Source organism: Malaya genurostris, chromosome 1 (assembly GCF_030247185.1).
Source record: "Malaya genurostris strain Urasoe2022 chromosome 1, Malgen_1.1, whole genome shotgun sequence".
In the NCBI taxonomy this organism is placed as follows: domain Eukaryota; kingdom Metazoa; phylum Arthropoda; class Insecta; order Diptera; family Culicidae; genus Malaya; species Malaya genurostris.
Window position 1 is genome coordinate 156,695,699 of NC_080570.1, and position 19,587 is coordinate 156,715,285.

At 37.3% G+C, this 19,587-nt stretch overlaps 2 protein-coding genes across 4 annotated transcripts in view; one reads left to right on the forward strand and one right to left on the reverse strand.

Annotated features, from left to right (window-relative positions):
- Window positions 1-744, reverse strand: part of LOC131426389 (tyramine beta-hydroxylase) — a 47,406-nt gene extending 46,662 nt beyond the window's left edge. Inside the window, exons 1-2 of one of the 2 annotated variants that reach the window (XM_058589087.1) lie at window positions 676-744; window positions 31-229 (exon numbers count right to left, since the gene is read on the reverse strand). In XM_058589087.1, coding sequence (XP_058445070.1) covers window positions 31-220 — 190 coding nt within the window. In that variant the 5' untranslated portion in view covers window positions 221-229; window positions 676-744. Of the gene's footprint in view, window positions 1-30; window positions 230-671 lie in introns of both variants that reach the window. The other variant, XM_058589086.1, reaches the window with a different exon arrangement.
- The window catches only part of LOC131426388 (probable ATP-dependent RNA helicase CG8611), an 84,126-nt gene that overhangs the window by 5,875 nt on the left and 58,664 nt on the right, over window positions 1-19,587 (forward strand). The window lies entirely within an intron of this gene.

Here is a 19,587-nt window from a genome sequence, read left to right on the forward strand (position 1 = left end):
TCATACTGATGGGCGGTATATCGCCTTTACCTTTCTGTGCTTCACGTTTGAATTCAGCGATTTCCTCCTCCCATGCTGCTGCGTCAGCCTCACGCTTCAATACAGGATAGTCGTACTGGTCTATTCCGGAACCCGTTGCCTGACTAACATCGACATAGAGAGCGCACAGTACGGCCACTATGGCGAAAATCGTCCATCGGTAAGCTGTGCGAAATTCCATTGCTGCAATCTGCCGGGAAATGGAAGCATTATGTCCTTGGAATTAATTGTTTTAGAAGATAAAATACTGATCTTACGAACTAGTTCTTATGTGGTCGAAATCCGACGACGGAATAATTTCAAGTATCAATAGCCACGCTAAAAATTCGGTTACAAATGCTATTGAAACAGAAGCTTTTGGCATTGGTATATTGAGCCACTGACCGGAGTTGCCATATTTACAGATTTTTCAGTAAAACCATAGATTTTTTTTGCCTATTTTACCACACAGATTCTGTGCCGCAGAACACAGATTCTATCAAACAGATTTTTATGAATATTTCATAAAAATGGCAGATTTTCAAAATGTTTTTCACAGATTTCCACAGATTATGATCGAAAATATGCAACACAGATTTTAAACTCTGCCACTGACCCAGTACCAACTATGCAGTACCAACAAATTTACTTACTTACTTATCGAGATAATGTTCGAAGTGAGTCCAAGTCTCCAATCAACTGATTTCAGTTACTCCGAAAAGCCTTATTTAAAGCAATCCTGAAGGTGCATCGTAATGAACGCAATTTTAACAAGGTATTTTCGATACACACTTAACATAATGGAAAGGTGTAAACAAACGATTACTTCTAACAGAACCAATCACCAAAACTAATTTATAATATGTGATTTAGCAAAATAGGTATTGTATAGGTACTATACCAAATATAAAGCAAACGACCGGATTCGATTCTCATTTCGTCAAAAGCTCCACCATATGTGGTGATACCACAGACTAACAGACATGACAGTATGAGTAAATTCTTATAAAAATAATTTTTCGTGATGCACTAGTTCCACCTATATTGTACTGCGCGAACTATTTACTATCTGTACACCCCTTGTGTTATGTAAAAGTGTTTTTTACTAGTTGGTTTCCCCTCGTTTGTCAACACCGATCAGCTGCTTGCAGGGATGCCTGATTTCATCAAAATATTTGAAAATGAATCGTCACAATAAATTATTGGATTACGTTGATAATATATTTAACTTTTTCGCGATGTTGGAAGGTAACCTTTTATTTGACTCAACGTTGTTTATCTAGACTATCTTTTTATTGTGTTGGTAATTTTCATCCGAAATTAGACCAGAAGCAAGTAAATATTGTAACAAAACGGGTTCAATTTTGTATTGCGTTGGAGGATGAGAAGTAGGTACAATTATGTATATAGTTTTGGCAATATGTATTAAATCTGTATCCTGCATGAAATTCGCATGGAGGTATACAAATCAATACATTACAGGTAATTCTGTATGAATGGCAACTCGGTCGGTAAATGAAAAAAAATAAACACAGTCTTGATGGCAGACAGGATGTTTTTGATAGGGTAACGTGGCGCCATCATGACACATGTTAGTACTGTCCCAACTAAAGGAATATTCGAAATGACCGTTAAAATGATTGAAGGATCTAATTTGAGTGTCCTGTCTGTTAGTCTGTGGTAATACGGCACATTTCCGTTTCATCTCGTTGAAAATATATCTATATCTCTATTACTGAGATATTACTGAGATAACACTCAGACAAAATGATCTTCGAAAGTCATGAGTCAATAGTCTTAAAATTCCAAAAATCCTAAACATGCCATGTAAGGACAAATTGATTCTCAAACATGGAAGTGTAAGGTCAAATTGATCGGATTTGGATTTGATGAGTCATTTCATTACTAGAGTCGCTATATTATTTTTCCGATTACTCAACTTTCAATCAACGAATTGTGATGACGATAATGTTCAATACTGGTGTTATAGTTACGCGAAAACTCAAAACGAATGCACCCTTTAAGTCAATCTATCGAAAAGAGACAGCAAATCTCACTCTGATAGTTATAACTATTTTGAACTTGGATAATTCAGTAATTTGTTACACTGCTTCACAGCAATTCTGACAGATTCAGCCTCCAGCTGGTGTTCTTCCGTGACTGGTGGATGAGATCATGAGATACTGTCCAGGTGACGTTGGTACTTTTCGATGGTACCCGTGTACTTCTTTTAATGTGGGCCCTCGGGAAACACCTCCGGACCACTAAGATCCGACGGTTGGTCCGCATGTTGGTTATCGACTGGAGCGGCTCTTCTTGGGCAATGAGTTTTGTGGAAAAGAAGAAGGGAAGCAGAGGGAAGTAAATATTGTAGCAAAAGGAATTGAAACAGGGGTAAGGAAGCGAAATGGCTTATGTCGGCAGGAAGATGTAATTAGTTGACATCGAGAGGGTGAAGGGACGGGGAACAGGTGAGCAGATATAAGTAACAGCATAAAGATCTTGTTAGTTCCAATGCAGATGGTGGACAGACGAGAAATGGGGAGAATCGGGCGGATGTTAGTGTCGAACCTGTGAGTAAAGTTTATTCTTAGCATCAGTCGAGGAATAGGGGCAACTTTCAGAGCAAGATACAACAGATTACATTTGTATATTAATGTGTTGAAGGATTTGTACATGAACAACATACACCCAAACCTCCATTAACGTAATAATCGGGGGTTCGTGAATCGAATTATGACGTAAACAAGGCTACGTTATTTGGAATTTTCAGTTTTGCAGGAAAAGGATGTTATAAGTAGCATCAATTTCCAAGATGGCGACTTCTGGTTCATCGATATTCGTTACAAACCATCAGAATATGGGTATTTTCGGAACGGGTTTGATGAGTAGATGTCGGAAAACGTTGTTTGAGGTGGTTCTGAATTCCAAGATGCAACTTGCAACGGTTTATTGATATTCCTCGAAAATGGCGGCTTCCGGTTAATCCTTGAAAACCTTTACAATTTGTGTCGATATTACTCGAATTACTCGAATACCTTCACAATATGCCTATCTTCTGCGACGTAAATTGAAACCGAGTTTGTACGAAGCGGTGATGTTTCGATAGAAGATACCGAAGCATGTGGACCCGTTGATGTTTGATCCGTCAGAGTAAAACATTTTTTCACAATTGACTGTTCGAAATTTTTTATTAGAAATATTAGATGTCACCTGATCCGTTCACATTGTAGTATACTGAAACTACTCAATTTTTCATAGAAAGGCTATGCAGTCACTGTGAAAAACGACTTTTTATTATACCATTCGCATCAGTGTTTCGAGATCGCAAAATATCTCGGTTTATGTGTGTGTATGTATGTGTATACGTAATCAAAATAAGCACTCAATTTTCTCGGAGAAGGCTGAACTGATTTTCACTTATGGCGTTTTTCATTAAGAAACACTGGTGGCGTGGATTGGTCTGGTTTTGCACTTTCGGGCAGAAATGGCAATGAAACACCGTCAAAATATTGCATTTCTGCTCGAAAGTGCAAAATCAGAGCAATCCACGCCACCAGTGTTTCTCAATGAAAAACGGCATTAGATTCGAGTGGACGGTTTCTTGGTTCCATAGCCTGCTATTGAATTTAATCCGGATCCGACCACCGGTTTGAAAGTTATGGGGCAATATAAATTTTAAAAGCAGCTTCTTATACCACCTAGTGGCGTGATAATCCCTTCCTCTTGTCATTTTTACAGTCTCATACACAATTTTTTCTGTAGGATAATTTTGGACACGAATTTGGGCTGATTTTGAACACAAATTCAGTTAGATTGTTAAAAAAAGTGTGACTCAATGCTCACGTCGCATATTCGACAAAATTCTCGAACCAAAAGCATCAGCAATAATACATTTGAGCATGGTAATTGAAGTTACTTTCTGAAAAAGTACGGGTGAGTAATGTCAGAGACATAACTGGATGTCGTGAATACGAATAAAACTGACACGATTTCTTTACCTTTTCGAATTCGAATTCGAATTCGAATTGATAGTTGATCGATTGTGTGAATTGCGAAACTTTCCCCCTTTTCACTACTAAAATTTTCAACGATTTTTGACGTCGATTATCTCATTTCGGTTATGCATATTGCATTGAAAGAAACTATCAAGATGCTGTACAGAATTCGTTTCTGCCTTTCAGAAGGACCAAATTGTGTAATTCTCTACGATATTTAGCACAGTTCGAAACATTTTTCTCGAACGATTTTCGCACAGCGAAAAGGGCACGAAGAAAATCAAATTATTTTGGATTTTCACTAAACTGATGATTTCTACCTTCGAATTTCAAAGAAGTAATCTTAATAGCTCTTTCGATAACATTTAGATCCATTAGAACGGCGGATTTTATATAATGTTGTCCACTTTTCGTTTCTTGTTTTCTTTCTCTCCAATGCAAAGCACCAGTAGCTGATGCAATCGTTCTTGCTTGAATTGAAACTAGCTTTGTGTACAAACCGACACATCCGCTCGCAGTGGCAAAATATGCGAAACTGGTTTAATGCGTCTTCTCGCCTTGACGACCGGAAGGCAAGTGAGACCTACGACCTGAGCGTTTGAGGTTTTTAACCACGCAGAAGATGCGCTCTCCGATGCCGCTGTTTGGATGTGTCTTCTCGCCCCGACGTCTGCTTTCATCCAACGCACAAGACGAAATGATCGATTTTCGACCACGGTTCCCCTTTTATAACGTTCAGTTGAAGATATGTGCCTGATTACCTCAAAATCGTCGTCCTTGCGCGAAAAACCCAAGCAAAAGTAAAGAGTTTTCCGCGTTGTTTTAAAATTTTCAGAAAACTTAATTTTTGGATTTGTTGTGTTTGTGTTTTGACTGTTCAAAATATTATCCTAAACTCCTGATCACATTTTTGATGAAATAGTGAAAGAATTATGTTGCTGCCATTAATACAAGTCGAGATATTCACGATTAAGTTCTGCCCATTCTTCCATATGGCTAATTTTGAAAAGGCACCCCATAGTAAAGTAAGTCGTATTCACGACAAAAAAAATGCGCGGATAGAAAAAAAAAAAAAAGGTCGATTTATATTTCCAGATCCGAAAGTGACAGCCACTTTATCATCGAACTTGATTCACAGCTTAATTGTAGCGGTTCAGCCATCCAGCAAATGCTTGAAAAGGTGCACACACAGACATTTTCCGATCTCTTGCCGAGCTGAGTCGAATGGTATATAACACTTGGGGTCTCCGGAGCTCCGATCAAAAGTCGGTTTCTCCAGCACTTCCGGTCCCAGAATTACAGGATAATATGAATAAAAATGTCATTTTCAGGATTACGAAACACGACAAGATCGAGCCAAATACTATCAACTAGCCGTATAATTCTCCAATTGAACAGGTCTGGTTAGTTGAGGATCAAAAACAATGAGTTTGGATATTCCGGATCTAGCGTTGTCGGTTCTGGAAGTACCGGGAAAAGTAATCGTTTGCTCCAAACTAGATATCGGTCCAATTTCGCAGAAATGGCTGGAGCAACATTCAGAAATTTAATTTCAAATGAAAAGTATTATGCTGCCATAAGATGATGTAGGATTTTTCTCAGATCCGGCTTCCGGTTCCGAAAATGAAGGGTGAAATGTGAATGAAATTGCAACTTGCGATAATGCAAAACACGGAAAAAAATTCTTCTAAATTTGGCTCAAATTTGTTTCTATTTATAGGATATACTAGTTGCTGACAAAACGACTAGATTTCAGTTGTACCGATTTCCAGTTCTCGGTTTCGGAAGCACCATTTTCGATGGTCAAAAACTAAAAATTCGGACTTTCTTCATTATCTCAGAAACGGCTGAGTCGGTTTTCACTGAACTGCACTCAAATGAAAGGTTTAACGATTTCATATAGTGCAACTGACTTTTGTTTGTATCTGACTTTCGGTTCCAGAGCAACGGACAGAAGTGTGTTTAAAATTTCAAACCGTCATTTAGAGTGAAAATGAAAAAAAAATGAAGAATTCCTATGAATTTGATGTAATACTGTTTTTAAATTGAAAAGGTTATGCTAGTGATTTTTTTTGTTCTTGTACAATATTTAAAGAAAATTTGTGGAAAAATCCCTTAGAAATATTCATGAAAACATGAGACTATTATTACGCCACTAGATGCATTGCAACAGGGTTTGTTTACATATTTAAAAACAGGTTTTTCAAATTACCAACATTGCGGTTTTACTTATGTGCAATTTCTTTCGATCCCGACGTTTCATGCACTTCTAAGACAACTGCCTTCACAACAAAAGATCAAACAGGTCGAGAGAATCTGAAACACATTTTAATACTTTTGGGCCCGAATAACCAGCAGTTAAATTAAAAACTGTAGTTTCATTTTCTAAATTTTCCCAGAAAGTCACGGATCCGTCGCCGGTACCATGATTAAGAACTTCATTGAGTGACGATGCAAAAAAAAAAAACGGTGGAAATCTTCAAAACTGGATTCAAAATCAATCAGTATTATCTTTATTATACTGTTATTATTTTTTTTTTGATATGTGAAAACCGAACAGTTACGGTACTCCTGCCGGGCCAGAGTCCAGTCTCCACCATTTAATTCCCGTCGTGGTTGCAACGTATTTACCTTTATCCCGTTTATAGCCGCAGGTTTGTCTCCACGCTGAGGCAGAGTCGCGTTTCACGATACCACCGCCACCGTACATATCCGTTTCGGGTTCGTTGGCCTGGCCTACTGCAATGCACAGGGCGCATAAAACGAACACTGTTGCCAGTGTCCTCCATCGGTTAGCGTTACGTTCTTTCATAATTGTGCGGTGCTGGAAGAATATTAGGCATGTAGTTTAAACATTTGTTTTTTTTTTTTTGGTTTTGTGATTCCACTAACAGGACACAGGAGTTCATATTACTGCTTGTGAAATTTACCCAAAAGTCGATTGTAGTAGTTTAACGTTCAGTTTTCAATAAACAAATATTACTGCTATTTTTGTAATTTTCGATGGGTTGTACTCTTTTCCAGTCGCACAACAGTTCCGAGAAGAATAAGAAAGACGATCCTAGCTTCTTCTAATCGAGATTAAGTACTCTGAAGTATTTTTTATGCGGGGGATACGAACCTTGGGAAATCTGTACGACAAAAACGAAATCAAGATTTTTTTCTGAAATCAAATATCTTAGAATTGTCTGAAAGATTGTCGAGATTTGGTGTTATCTCTTATTATTTCGCATAGGAACTTTTTTTAGGTGCTTAAACTTTTGAGCACTACAACTTTACGAAATGGGAAACGAGTCCAAATTATTGGCACCCAACGAAATAAGAATCCCTCCAGAAGCGCTTGCTGCTCTTATTTCGGTTCCATGAAAGTGACACTCTGGCCCTTATTACCGGTGTCACTACACGGTGAAAACCAAGTGAAGTGACTGTGACCCTTATTATGAGTAGCGCTTCACGGTGGAAATGAAGTGAAGTGAATGTAGGTCCTTATTACGGAAGTCGCTTTAAAGACAAAAGTATTTACTTGGATGAACTTGATGCCATTATGAACATCACGCCACCAATATTTTGTTGAAAAAAATATTTTTTTCCACCACAGTGATCACTTCACGATGCGTGATACTGGTAATAGGTAAAATCAAGTGAAGTGACATGTAAGTGAAGTGAATGTGAAAGTGTAAGTGAGAACGGTAATAAGGTCCTCTATTTTGACCGGATCTGACATCGTGCCTTTACGGTGATGGAGTGGTACGAAACCGACGTTGTTGTGTTTGTACCGAAGGAAGCGCTTCGTAGTAAAATTCTGGCCAGTTTAAAATGACAAGAATTTGTAGAAAGAATAAATGAAAGAGTGTAAGTTTATGGTGCGGACATGTACCCCGGGAGAAGAGGTTGAATAAACTAACTTTGCAAACACTTCCCTAAAATATGTATTTATTGTGTAAGCAAGAGAGTTACAAAAACGACTACAAATGAACTGACGACCATTTTTGTCTGTTGCTTTTTTTCAAGTTCAGCCCTTATCTATGGTTGAAAACATATATTATTTACAAGTTCAATTGTGACAGATATTGTAAAAAACGCAAAATTGGCCTTAAAACTTTATATAACACAATTTCAATTAATTTCAATAATTTGACAGTAGCTGGGGTCGGAACTGGGTTGGGTTTAGCTTCAAGCGAAAATTCTATAGATAAAACAAACCAACGAACGTCACTTCTGAAAACTGAATAAACATTGGATCAAGAAAAACTAGATGATGAAAGCTAGCAATCAGCTGATTTTGAATTTCCGATTTAGATCTCATCAAGATCAAATAATGACGAGTTTCGGAGAGCGTAACTTACCGGCGGCAATAATGACACTAGTGACGGAAAGGGACCCAAACCAATTCAATTTAAACCGTGTTACCTCGCTTGTAGCACCAATTCGAATGCGTTATAGCAAAGCAGTTCTTCCGAGCAGCCTTCCAAGCGCTGTAATGAATTTTGTAAACAAACGATAAACTAAAGCAAGATTAATTGTAATTTTCAACACTTGATTGTTTATCGATAACGGCGTGTTCTCAATCCAGCAAAGGAAATATCAGAAAATTTTGTAAACGAAATTTTAATGTCGTGGTGATTGGATGTGAATATTTTTAAAAAATCGAAACAAGCTCTATTTGTTACGATTGTACCAAGCCACGGAGGACGTTTCAAAATCATTTTCATAATTTTGTTCTGAATCTTTTGAAACGCTTTCTTCCTAGTGGAACAATAACTTGTCCAATGTGGTACAGCATAAAGTATGACTAGGCTGAAAAATTGTTCTTAACTTAATCATTTCTTCTCAAGACAAAGCTTAGAATTTATGTTTATAGGAAGATATAAACAATTGATATATTAGGGGTATGAAAGAGTTTGTGCCGTTTTTCTTCGAAATTTAAAACTTTATTGACAAGAAATGTAATAAAATCAATATTGAAAGTGTTGTCCATCGTTAACCACCAACACAAATAATAATAGAAAAGAGCAATGTCTCGACTATACAGTGGGTGAGATAGAACTTCTCATTTGAGCGTTTCTAAGCATGTTGCAAAATTATTTTGTCTTGTCTTTTGGTGTATTGTGGTAGTTTTTATTGCAATGCTTGGCTGAAATGCATCAATTGTCGTCGGTAGACTTCCTCCGTGATCCTTTCACTCAATTGCAGCAGTTCATAATACACCACACCCAGTTATCAGCGCCAATAACAATCTGACACAAACAATATTTTCTTTTCTGCCTTAGAAGTAGTTGGTGGCACGTGAAGAAACTGCGTTCGACGTCCCTTGGCTTAAACTAATACCGCACCAAAAAACGGTTCGGAACCAGTAAAATTTGTTTCAAAACCATTCCAATCAAACAAAAATTATTTCAGATTTACCGAACTTTGATTTCGAATTACGGAAACGCCATATTTAGTGTTCAGATCTCGATGAACATTAAATTAGATCCTAAGAGTAAATGACAGATTATCTTTGTGTACTTTCTTTTTCGATTATCATGGTGCCCGAGGCGAACTCAAAAATTGTCGCCTCCGCAATTTTTTTTAACAAACACCATGAAGACGAACACACATTACTTCATTTTTCTGTGAGGTTATGGATCAAAATTCGCTTTACGACAACCATAAAATTACTCGGATGATTTCCATAGTAAGAATATATTAGATTTTTATTGACGACTTTGAGGCTTTTTCAGAATTCAAAAAAGATCCACCTTTTTGAATAGATAAAAATAAGAATTTTTTCAATAGAGCAATTCCAGAAATGCTTAGCAGATCATCAGACTCGACCTTCTCCGATTTGGATGAAACTTTGCACATGGCTTCGGTATGGCAAACCATAAGTTTTGAACCGATTGAGAGGTCAATCCAACTCACGACTGAATTTTAAAAAGGGCGTATGTATTTTTGCATATCACGAAAATTGCCTTTTTCAAATCGTTGTAACTCGGATTGTAACCGTTAATTGTACAAAAATGGCGTTCAGGAAGAAGTTGTAGAGAATCGATTGGGCACTCTAAAAAAAATATACACTGAAAAATTTTTTTTATATTTTTTCTCAATAATTACAAAATAATCTGAAAAAATTAAATAAAAAAAGCATGGTTTTATTTTTTTTTTGAAAATTTTTATTTTAAAGCTGTTATTAAAACCCACCCGTGCCTTTTGAAAAATGAATAAACAGTTTACGGGTCTTGTTGTAATTCGAAAACCGTTCATCGTACAAAAATGGCGTCCAGGAACAAGTTGTAGGGAATCAATAGGGCACTCTAAAAAATAATACACTGAAAAAAAGAATTATTCATGTACATGTAATAATTGTAGATATAGAAGCAAAAAAACAATTCATGGAAATATAGAAAATGGTGTAATAAATAAAGAGAGGATATCATGAACAAATCTATTGCCTTTAACCTGTAAAGTAATATTGTACTGTTTAAATGATTATCTTTCAACAAGAACTTGAAATTTCGAATATATCTGTAAATTGTTTTAGCTGTAACTTCTTCATTTTTCAAAAGGCACGGATGGGATAGCCATCAATCTGTAGGTTTTAATAAGAGTTTTAAAATAAAAATTATCAAAAGAAAAATAAAACCATGCTTTTTTTTATTTAACTTTTTCAGATTATTTTGTAATTATTGAGAAAAAAATCAAACTTTTTTTCAGTGTATTTTTTTTAGAGTGCCCTATTGATTCCCTACAACTTCCTCCTGAACGCCATTTTTGTACAATTAACGGTTTCCGAGTTACAACGATTTGAAAAAGGCAATTTTCGTGATATGTAAAAATACATACGCGCTTTTTAAAAATCAGTCGTGAGTCGGATTGACTTCTCCATCGGTTCAATACTTATGGTTTGCCATACTGAAGCCATGTGCTAAATTTCATCCAAATCGGAGAATGTCGATTCTGATTTTGTCACTTTTTCGTCTGCTCATTCCTGGAACTGCTCAATAGATAAAAATATGAATTTTTTGAATAGATCAAATTAAGAATTTTTTGTGATTTATCGTCATTTTGATATAAATCAGCTAGGTTGCGTCAAAAGTAGTGCAAGCGTTCTGAAATTTACCTTAATGCAAACCGACAGTGACACGGAAGTAGTTTCGTGAGAGAATTGAAATGATAATGCTTAATTGTTTGATTCTCGCTCTAGTTTTTTTTAAATTTTTGGTGAGTTGTTATTTGCTATGTTGTTAGACCGGATGGAAAAGGTTTTATGAAAGCTTCAAAAACGACCTAAAAACTATTATAGTATTTGTAAAAAGAGGAATTGATTAAAGTTGTCATGCAACCATAGAAGTGGGTGCATGAAAATTTTCGAAATGGAAATTTTTTTATTTGATGCCAAATGTCTTAGAAATGCCTGGAACTCAACGATTAAAAATGTCCAAAAAAATTTTTTTAAGCCTCGACACTGGAACTTTTGAGATTTCCGAAACAAACATTTTTTCTAAGCCAAATGTTTTTGAATTTGAAACTTCAAGATCTAAAATTAAAAAAAAAATGAAATTTCAAAATTTATGAAAAAAAACTAAAATCTAGAACTCTAGAAATTGAGATTTGAGATTTTCAAAATCGAAAAAAAAATTAATGCCATATGTAATAGAATTACATGAGACTTTGAGAAGTCACTAATTCTCGAAAATAATTGAAACAAATCGACAATGGAGCTTAGAAAATTTTGGAGATTTCCGAAATCGAAATATTTTTTTATGGCAAATGTCTTTGAGTTGAACTAAACGTCGAGATCTGGTGTTATCTCGACGTTTAAGACAATTTTAAGATATTAGGCATAACAATAAATTTACGATCTCGGAAATCTCATAATTCCCATAGTCACTTTTTTTTTGAGAAATGAATTTTTCGAAATGATCCAAAGTCTAGTGACGTTTGAGAAAATTCTAAAGACATTCAGCAACAAAAAGGAGTATTCTCGATTTCGGAAATCTTAAATTTGTTTTAAGCTACAGAGAATCGATTTTAAATATCAATTTTTTATTTTGATACGACACTAGATCTCGGTCTTACAAGGCAGTTGTCGTATGTTTGAACCCCGTCCTGTAAGGATTCTTAATGGCAGTAAAATCGAATGGAATGGAATGGAATGATTGTGAACGCTAACAATCGGCTGCGAAGTCTGTTGAAACAGAAAGGCCAAATTCCACAAAAGGAATGTAAAGCTAAGGCTTTGCTTGTCACCTCTGATGAATATCATCCGGCACTCGATTGATCGAGGTCGTTCAGCATCTCGGATGGGAAAAATCAGGAGAACTCCGACCAAAATTATTGCCTCTCATGCAAGGCGAACGGCGCATACAACAAATCCACAGAAAGCTGATGACCATACAATCCTTTTTCACGGCACAAACGAACCGTACAGAATGCAAATCGATTGAATACTAATTACGATTGTGTTAAGAGACAGTCGCGTCCGGCTTGGAAAACATGGAAAAGAATTCGAAGTGTAGTCCTACGTCAAAACGTGCGATATCAGTGCAGTGAATAGTAGTACAGGCATCTATCTAGCACTTACACATATGATAAAATTTAGATGTCCTTATAGCCAATTTTCGGGAATGGTAATCCTTTTCAGTGAGGAGGGGGAATCTTTCCAATGGCTTTAAAAAAACTTAGTGTTACTTAATGTAGTTCGCTGGTTTGCTCTCTGAGAATTAGAGCTGAGATTTAGATCCAAATGTTGATCCACAATCGGGAAGAGAGCGTCTCTTGCTCGTGATAAAGACTGATTTGATTTCGTTGTAAATAATTCACAAGTGTTAGATATTCAATTTTTTTTCGATATACTGATAATATTAGACTACAACAACAGAATTTTATTCTCAACATTTGCTACTCGGCCATTGTAGACTAGCTGGTGCACCTTCTTGCGAACGTTCCTCATTAAATTCCGTACAGACTTCTTGGCGACAAGTTTTGACACTTTTTTCCAATCTTTTCCGAACTGTTGAATGGTTGGGCTGCCGAGACATGTTTCCTAAGATGAAGGCCCACAACTTCAACCAATTGAGGAATTTTGGTGGATTCATGTCTTTTTGGACGAAAGTGACATTTTTGGTAATATACCATTCTACCGTTGAATTCGAGTAGTGGCAAGAAGCAAGATCAATTTTCGCCGTTGTTCTGCTGAAAGTTCACGCATTTCGAAACAAACTAATGAAAACGAATAAACAACTGCGCAAGTGGTTAGAGAAGAGTGTGAACAACAGGACACAGCCATAAAAATTGACAGATTCTGAACCATTGCGAAATATATTCCATCGTGACGCATGCTCTTGTTTCCATTGTTTCGAATTATGTCAAATCTGGTTAAATTAGGCCAACACAAAGTCGTCCCTTCCGGCGATAACGTTCCGATTCGACTCGGCTCATTCAATTTGTTCAAATAACAGTAACAGCAGGTCCAACCAACCGAACTGTAACTGAATATAAGTTTACCTATTTTTCGATTATCCTGTTCTATCGACATATTTAAATCGGTAACAGGAGGGGATAAACTGCCAACAGCAAGATTCACACCTAAAATGGCAATTGTTTACAAATGTTCCATTCTTCAACTCACACTTTCGTTCCTATTTTTTTTTGTCAGTTGTCGTTTGTTGCGTGGCAACCCAATTGTAAATGACAGGCCAAATATTCTTAGCCCGCGGGTTTCACGCTCGGCGGCAGCAGCACGTTCGAACAACGAACCAAAGCTAGAAATCAGCCACAGCCGGACGACGGCGGCGGGACCGAAATCAGTATCATTATTATATTGTTTGATAATAATTTTCCCATTTTTCGCTTTGGCACTTTCCGCACACCGGGTGGGCCCCCCGGCTGCTAGTCTCGCAATAATCGACTTGGTATACTTTTTCGGTACCCTCTAGGAACAACAGGGAACACACTTCAATGAGCTCGGATTTTATTGTTGTTTCTGGTGAATTTAATTACTGTTAAAAACACACATAATCGACATGGAAATGCTTCGTTGTCCTGGGAACCCTACCCATCTGTTTGTTTACTAGACTGACGGTGTACTTTTTTTATATTTCTCAATAGAAGATAATTTGCGCATGCAAGTTTTTTCTTTTTAAATCTCGTATCGACATATCGCTCTCGTAAGATGAAAATTTCATCTAAATATGCACGGCAGTCCCTTGTTTCCACTGGTCTCCGTTTTCCATCGTCGTCGTCGTCAATGACGGTGGTTTTGACACGCAGTGAGTCCCGCAGTCGGCAGTGGCATATCTCTTCCAATTAGGGGAGGAAATGAAATTAAGAGTATAATGCATAAAACCAATTGTAACACAAGAGCAATAAAATGTGTACGACAGTGGGAGATACAGCGATGCGATCGATGGAACTGGTGACAGTAGCAAATCACACACAGGGACAGCAGGGATTGTCGATGTTTGCTTAGAGGGAAAGAAGGTAGTCAGTTCGATACGATGCAAATTTGAAGTACTCATGGCATGCTTTGATACTTGTCGGAAGAAATGAGTTGCTTATTGACATGCCGGCATTCTAATGACAGTTGATAAGGTTATGGGCTTAAAGAGACGCAGCATCACAATCTGTTACGAAAAGTTGTAAAATAATTGACTAGTAAGTAGCGAAATTTTCCGAGTGGGTGTGACGATCAGGGTAGCAGTGATTCAGATTGGGTGTCAATCAAGGTCGTTTTTTACCTATTATTATTATTATTCGGCCTGCGCTGAGAAATTAATGGTTTGAGGGCAGTTTTCCACGTCTTAATTTTAAATCGATGAACATCCGATGCCAAAGTCCTATCCAGTTCCTTTCGTGAATTTCCGATCTGATTTTGCTAAATTAGTAGGAGTCGAAGAAGTCGAAATGTGATGATTTTGCAAGATTTTTTATGCTGCGGATTTATTTTTCCAAATATTTCATCGCCCATCAAAAGAGATGGTCGGGTTTCAGATAAGGGTCGGTTTTGTAATTATAGAAAATGACTGTCGGGTACGACTGGGAGACGATTCATTTGCTTTTACTTGTTTAAAAAGGTGGCTGAGTTTCTGGTATTTTAACCCGATACCCGATCCGAGTACGAATCCGACTGGCTCGGTCAGAAAAAAATAATTTTGCCGGGTTTGGGTGAAGATTTTTCGCGTTCACGATCACGTTCGAAAAGAATTGTTCTCGGGTTCGAGTTTAATAAATCTCTTACCCGACTATTTCTACCCACACAATTTGTTATCACTTGACACTTACCAACGTGGCACTTGAGCCAATTAGTTCTGAAACCAGTACAGGTCGGGTTCGGGTCAGAAAAAATAATCTTGCCAGGTACGGGTAAAGATTTTATTAATTTTTTTTATGCAGATCCGATTCGGGCCTGAAAAAAAAAATTTTCTCGGGTTCGGGTCGAGTAAGGGTAAACGTTTTTTACTTTCGATCGGATACGGGTAGGGTTCGGTTTTTATGAAATTGAAAGCCTGGACCACCAGGCAATGGGTTCGAAGTGCTTAAAAAGTTCAAACATTCTTTCATTTAAAGTTTTCCAATGGTTCAGTGATGCGTTTTCCCAGGTTAGGCAAGTAAATGTCCTGTATAATTACGAATCGGCTTAAAAGCAGTTTATACCTGGTTTATCAGTTAATAATGCGGAATTTTTTTGTAGAGATGATTAGTTCATTGTCGAAACTGTTGTGACATTGCTGTTTTGCCAATTGCAAGTTAGTGTTATGCGCATTTAGTTAAGTGACATGTTGAAATTCTTACGAAAGTAAAGAGCATTTGCGAAAAGTGTCGATTTATTACTTTGTTCTAAAAAAAACTGCGGAATCCCGTCGAATTCTTGACGAAGCTTACGGAAAACATGCGATAACAGGTCACGAGTTGAGAACATTGGTTTAAACTATTTAAAAGTGGACAAAAATGAAGATACCGAATTGCAAAGATTATTTAACAAAGGCTATACCCAAACTCAAAAACAAATGGAGGTTAAACGTAAGTCGTCAAGCCATTTCTTATCGTCTACACGTTGTAGGAAAGATTCAGATGTTGGGAAGATGAGGTGCACATACCCATTTTCACAGTTAGTTTACGTTTCGGCTTTGACTCATCAGTGCGTAGCAGCTTATGTTGAGCTGCTAGTGCGACATGGCGGCTCAACATAAACCGCTAGGGAGACGTAAAGTTGATGCTATTTGCAAAACACTTTTTGCTATTACACCGAAGTGTAATGTTTAAACTGACGTCTCGGACGAAACAGAAATCGGCAAATAGCATTAACTTTACGTTTGCCTAGCGGTTTATGTTGAGCCGCCATGTCGCACTAGCAGCTCAACATAAGCTGCTACGCACTGATGAGTCAAATACGAAGCGTAAAATAACCATGAGAAATGCTTGTTTTTAGCATACCAATCATGGGTTTTATGATACGAGAAAAAACTATTTAATAATCGCTTTCGACAGCAAATGGAGAAATTTAATTGAGTATTGCTAAATAAAATGGACCAGCATGCTCCACAGGATATGATGAAATTATTTTGCAGCCCGATAAAATTCCTCCGCACATACAGCAAAGGCGATGAAAAACATGATTTCTTATCTTCGATGGGAACTTTTACTCCGCCCACCATTCCTCCGAGACTTAGCCCCTTTCGACTATCATTTGTTTTCATCGATGTTTCACGCTCAGTAAACCTTTTCTGGGTTACACACACACACTTATCATCTCAAGATACTTTTCTCTCGACTCCAAATTAATGTGCCTTCACGAAATCGGAGATCGTACAGCTTCCTGAGACTTAGTTTTCACCAAATTGAGTATCATTGAAACCATAGCATGTATGATCAGTTTGACGATTCTGTTTCCAGTGATGCATTCAAACTTGAACACAAATAGAAAGCCAAATGTGAATTAAGGCGTCACTCGTTTCCCTACGGCAAGACGAAATCAATATATCATCTGTAGGTGAATTCAGTTGAATTTAAATTTTCTTTCTCTATTCAATATAATGAAAATCTGTGAAGTTTGGTTATAAAGAGTATCTGATATGATAAATCAAAGTTATCACACTCCAGAACTTCTTTAGAACTCTTTGGAAACCAAAACTACTATAAATACGAGGACCACCAGGTAAAAATCATTGTGTATCGTTTTTTGTCATCATCAATTCTCGAAACTTTAGTTGTATTTTCACTGAATACCGAAAATAACTGAAATGGTGAACGATAAGAAAGAACGCCATTTTGAAACTATTATTGCGCTTTGTCGTTGAGTGGACATGAATCTTGTTGTCAAAATTTGCAATCGGAGCTGAGAGCCGTCATTTTAAGTGAATTTTTATTTGCCGTCATTTTAAGTGAATTAACTTGCTTTTATTGGCTCTGATTATGGCGTCTGATTGTATTGTTTATTAGAAAATATCAATCATTCAAAACTGCAGTTGTGTTGTTCCACCTCAATAGCTCTAACAACAGCAATCGGGTTGATCCTTCGAATTTTTTCCTCGATATGGAAAAGATATTTGCTAGTTTTATTCCCAGTGGCGTACCGAGAAAATTTGACGGGGCAAAATAAGAGATTTGTCGCTCCCACCGTTGGTTTAGTGAGCAAAAAAAAAAACAAAGCTGAACTCCATCTCCGGAAAAATGACTTGGGAAATCCCTGTGGAAAACCGCATAGCTGTGAAAATTCGAGTAAAAAAAATTGCGTAACTTCGTAAATCGGCCTGATTAAACTCCGCGTGAAAAAAACTGCGTAACTTCGGGAGTCCTCGCAAAAAAATCGAAACCCTCGTAAAAAACTGCGTACCTTCGGAAACCCGCGTGAAAAAAAAAAACTGCGTAACGGCGGAAATCTGCGTAAAATAAACGGTGTAGCTTCAGAAATCCTCGTGAAAAATCGAAACTTCCGAAATCAGCGTAAAAAAACCGTGAAAACTTCGGTAATTCTTGTATAAACTGCGTACCTTCGGAAATCCGCGTAAAATATCGAAACTTTGGAAATCCGCGTAGAAAAACTGCATAACTTCGGAAATCCGAACAAAAACGTCATAGCTTCGGAAAATCACGGAACTTCGGGAATTTGCGTAGCTTCGGACATCCGCGACAAAAGCAACGTAACTTCGGAAATCCGTGTAAAACTTCTGAAATTCTTATAAAAATTCGCGCAGTTCCGGAAATCCTCTAACATGGAACTTCGGAAATCCGCCGAAAAAAACAGTGAAACTGCGTAATTTCGAAAATCCGTGAAAAAAATCACATAACTTTGGAAACTCGCGTTAAAAACCTGGAAAACTTTGGAAATACGCATAAAAAAACTGCGTAACTTCGGAAATTCGTGTGAAAAAACCTGAGAAACTTCGAGAATCCGCGTGAAACATAAACTACGTAGCTTCGAAAACCCCTCAAGAAAACCTCGTAACTTCAGAAATACACATTGAAATCCGCGTATGTTCGGAAATCCGCGTAGATTCGGAAATCTGCATCAAACTGTGTAACTTCGGAAATCCTCGTAAAAAATCGCACAGTTTCGGAAATCCGTTGAAGAAAAACACGTAACTTCGGAGATCCACCAAAAAAAACTCCAAACTTCAAGTATAACTTCGTAAATCCGTGTAGCTTTGAAAATCCGCCTAAAAAACCCGCGTAGAAAACCCTGAAAACTTTGGAAATCCGTGTAAAAAAAACTGCGTAGCTTGGGAAATCCGCGTAAAAAATCGAAACCTCGACTGCGTAATTTTGAGTATAAAATACCGTGTAAATTCGGAAAACCGCTTAAAAATGCGTAGCTTCGGAAATCTGCGTAAAAATCCGGCGAAACATCGGAAATCCGTGCGAAAAAATTGCGTAGTTTCGAAAACTCGCGTAAAACATACATGCGAAACTTCGAAAATCCTCATGAAAATAGAACTGCGTAGCTTCAGAAACCGCGTAACTTCAGAAATCCGTATGAAAAATCTGGAAAACTTCGGAAACCGCGCACGAAAATCACGTAACCTCAGAAATCCGCCGTAAAAAAACTGCGTATCTTCGAAAATCCGCGCAAAAAAAAACCTGCGAAACTCCGGAAATCCGCATAAAAATCTGCGTAGCTTCGGAAATCCGCGTTAAAAAATATTATAACATGGGAAGATCTGTGTAAAAAAATCCGCATAAAATCAATCGCGTAACTACGAAAAAAATCGCGTTGCTTCGGAAATCCGCTCAAAAAAACTGCGTATCATAGAAAATCCGGGTAAAAATGTTGCGTAATTCCGGAAATACTCGTTAAAATATTCGCATTGTTTCGGAAATCCGCATAAAAAACTGCGTAGCTTCGGAAATCCGCATAAAAGAAAAAAATCACGTAACTTCGGAAATCCACCGAAAGAACTGCATAACTTCGGAAATCCTCGTAAGAAAGACGGATTTCGGAAATCCGGCGAAACTTCAGATATCTGTATATAAAAAACTGTCTAGTTTCGGAAATCCGTGTAAAAAGAAACCGCATTACTTCTGAAAGCCGTGTGGAAAAATTCGCGTTACTTCGGAAATCCGTTGAAGAAAAAACCACGTAACTTCGGAA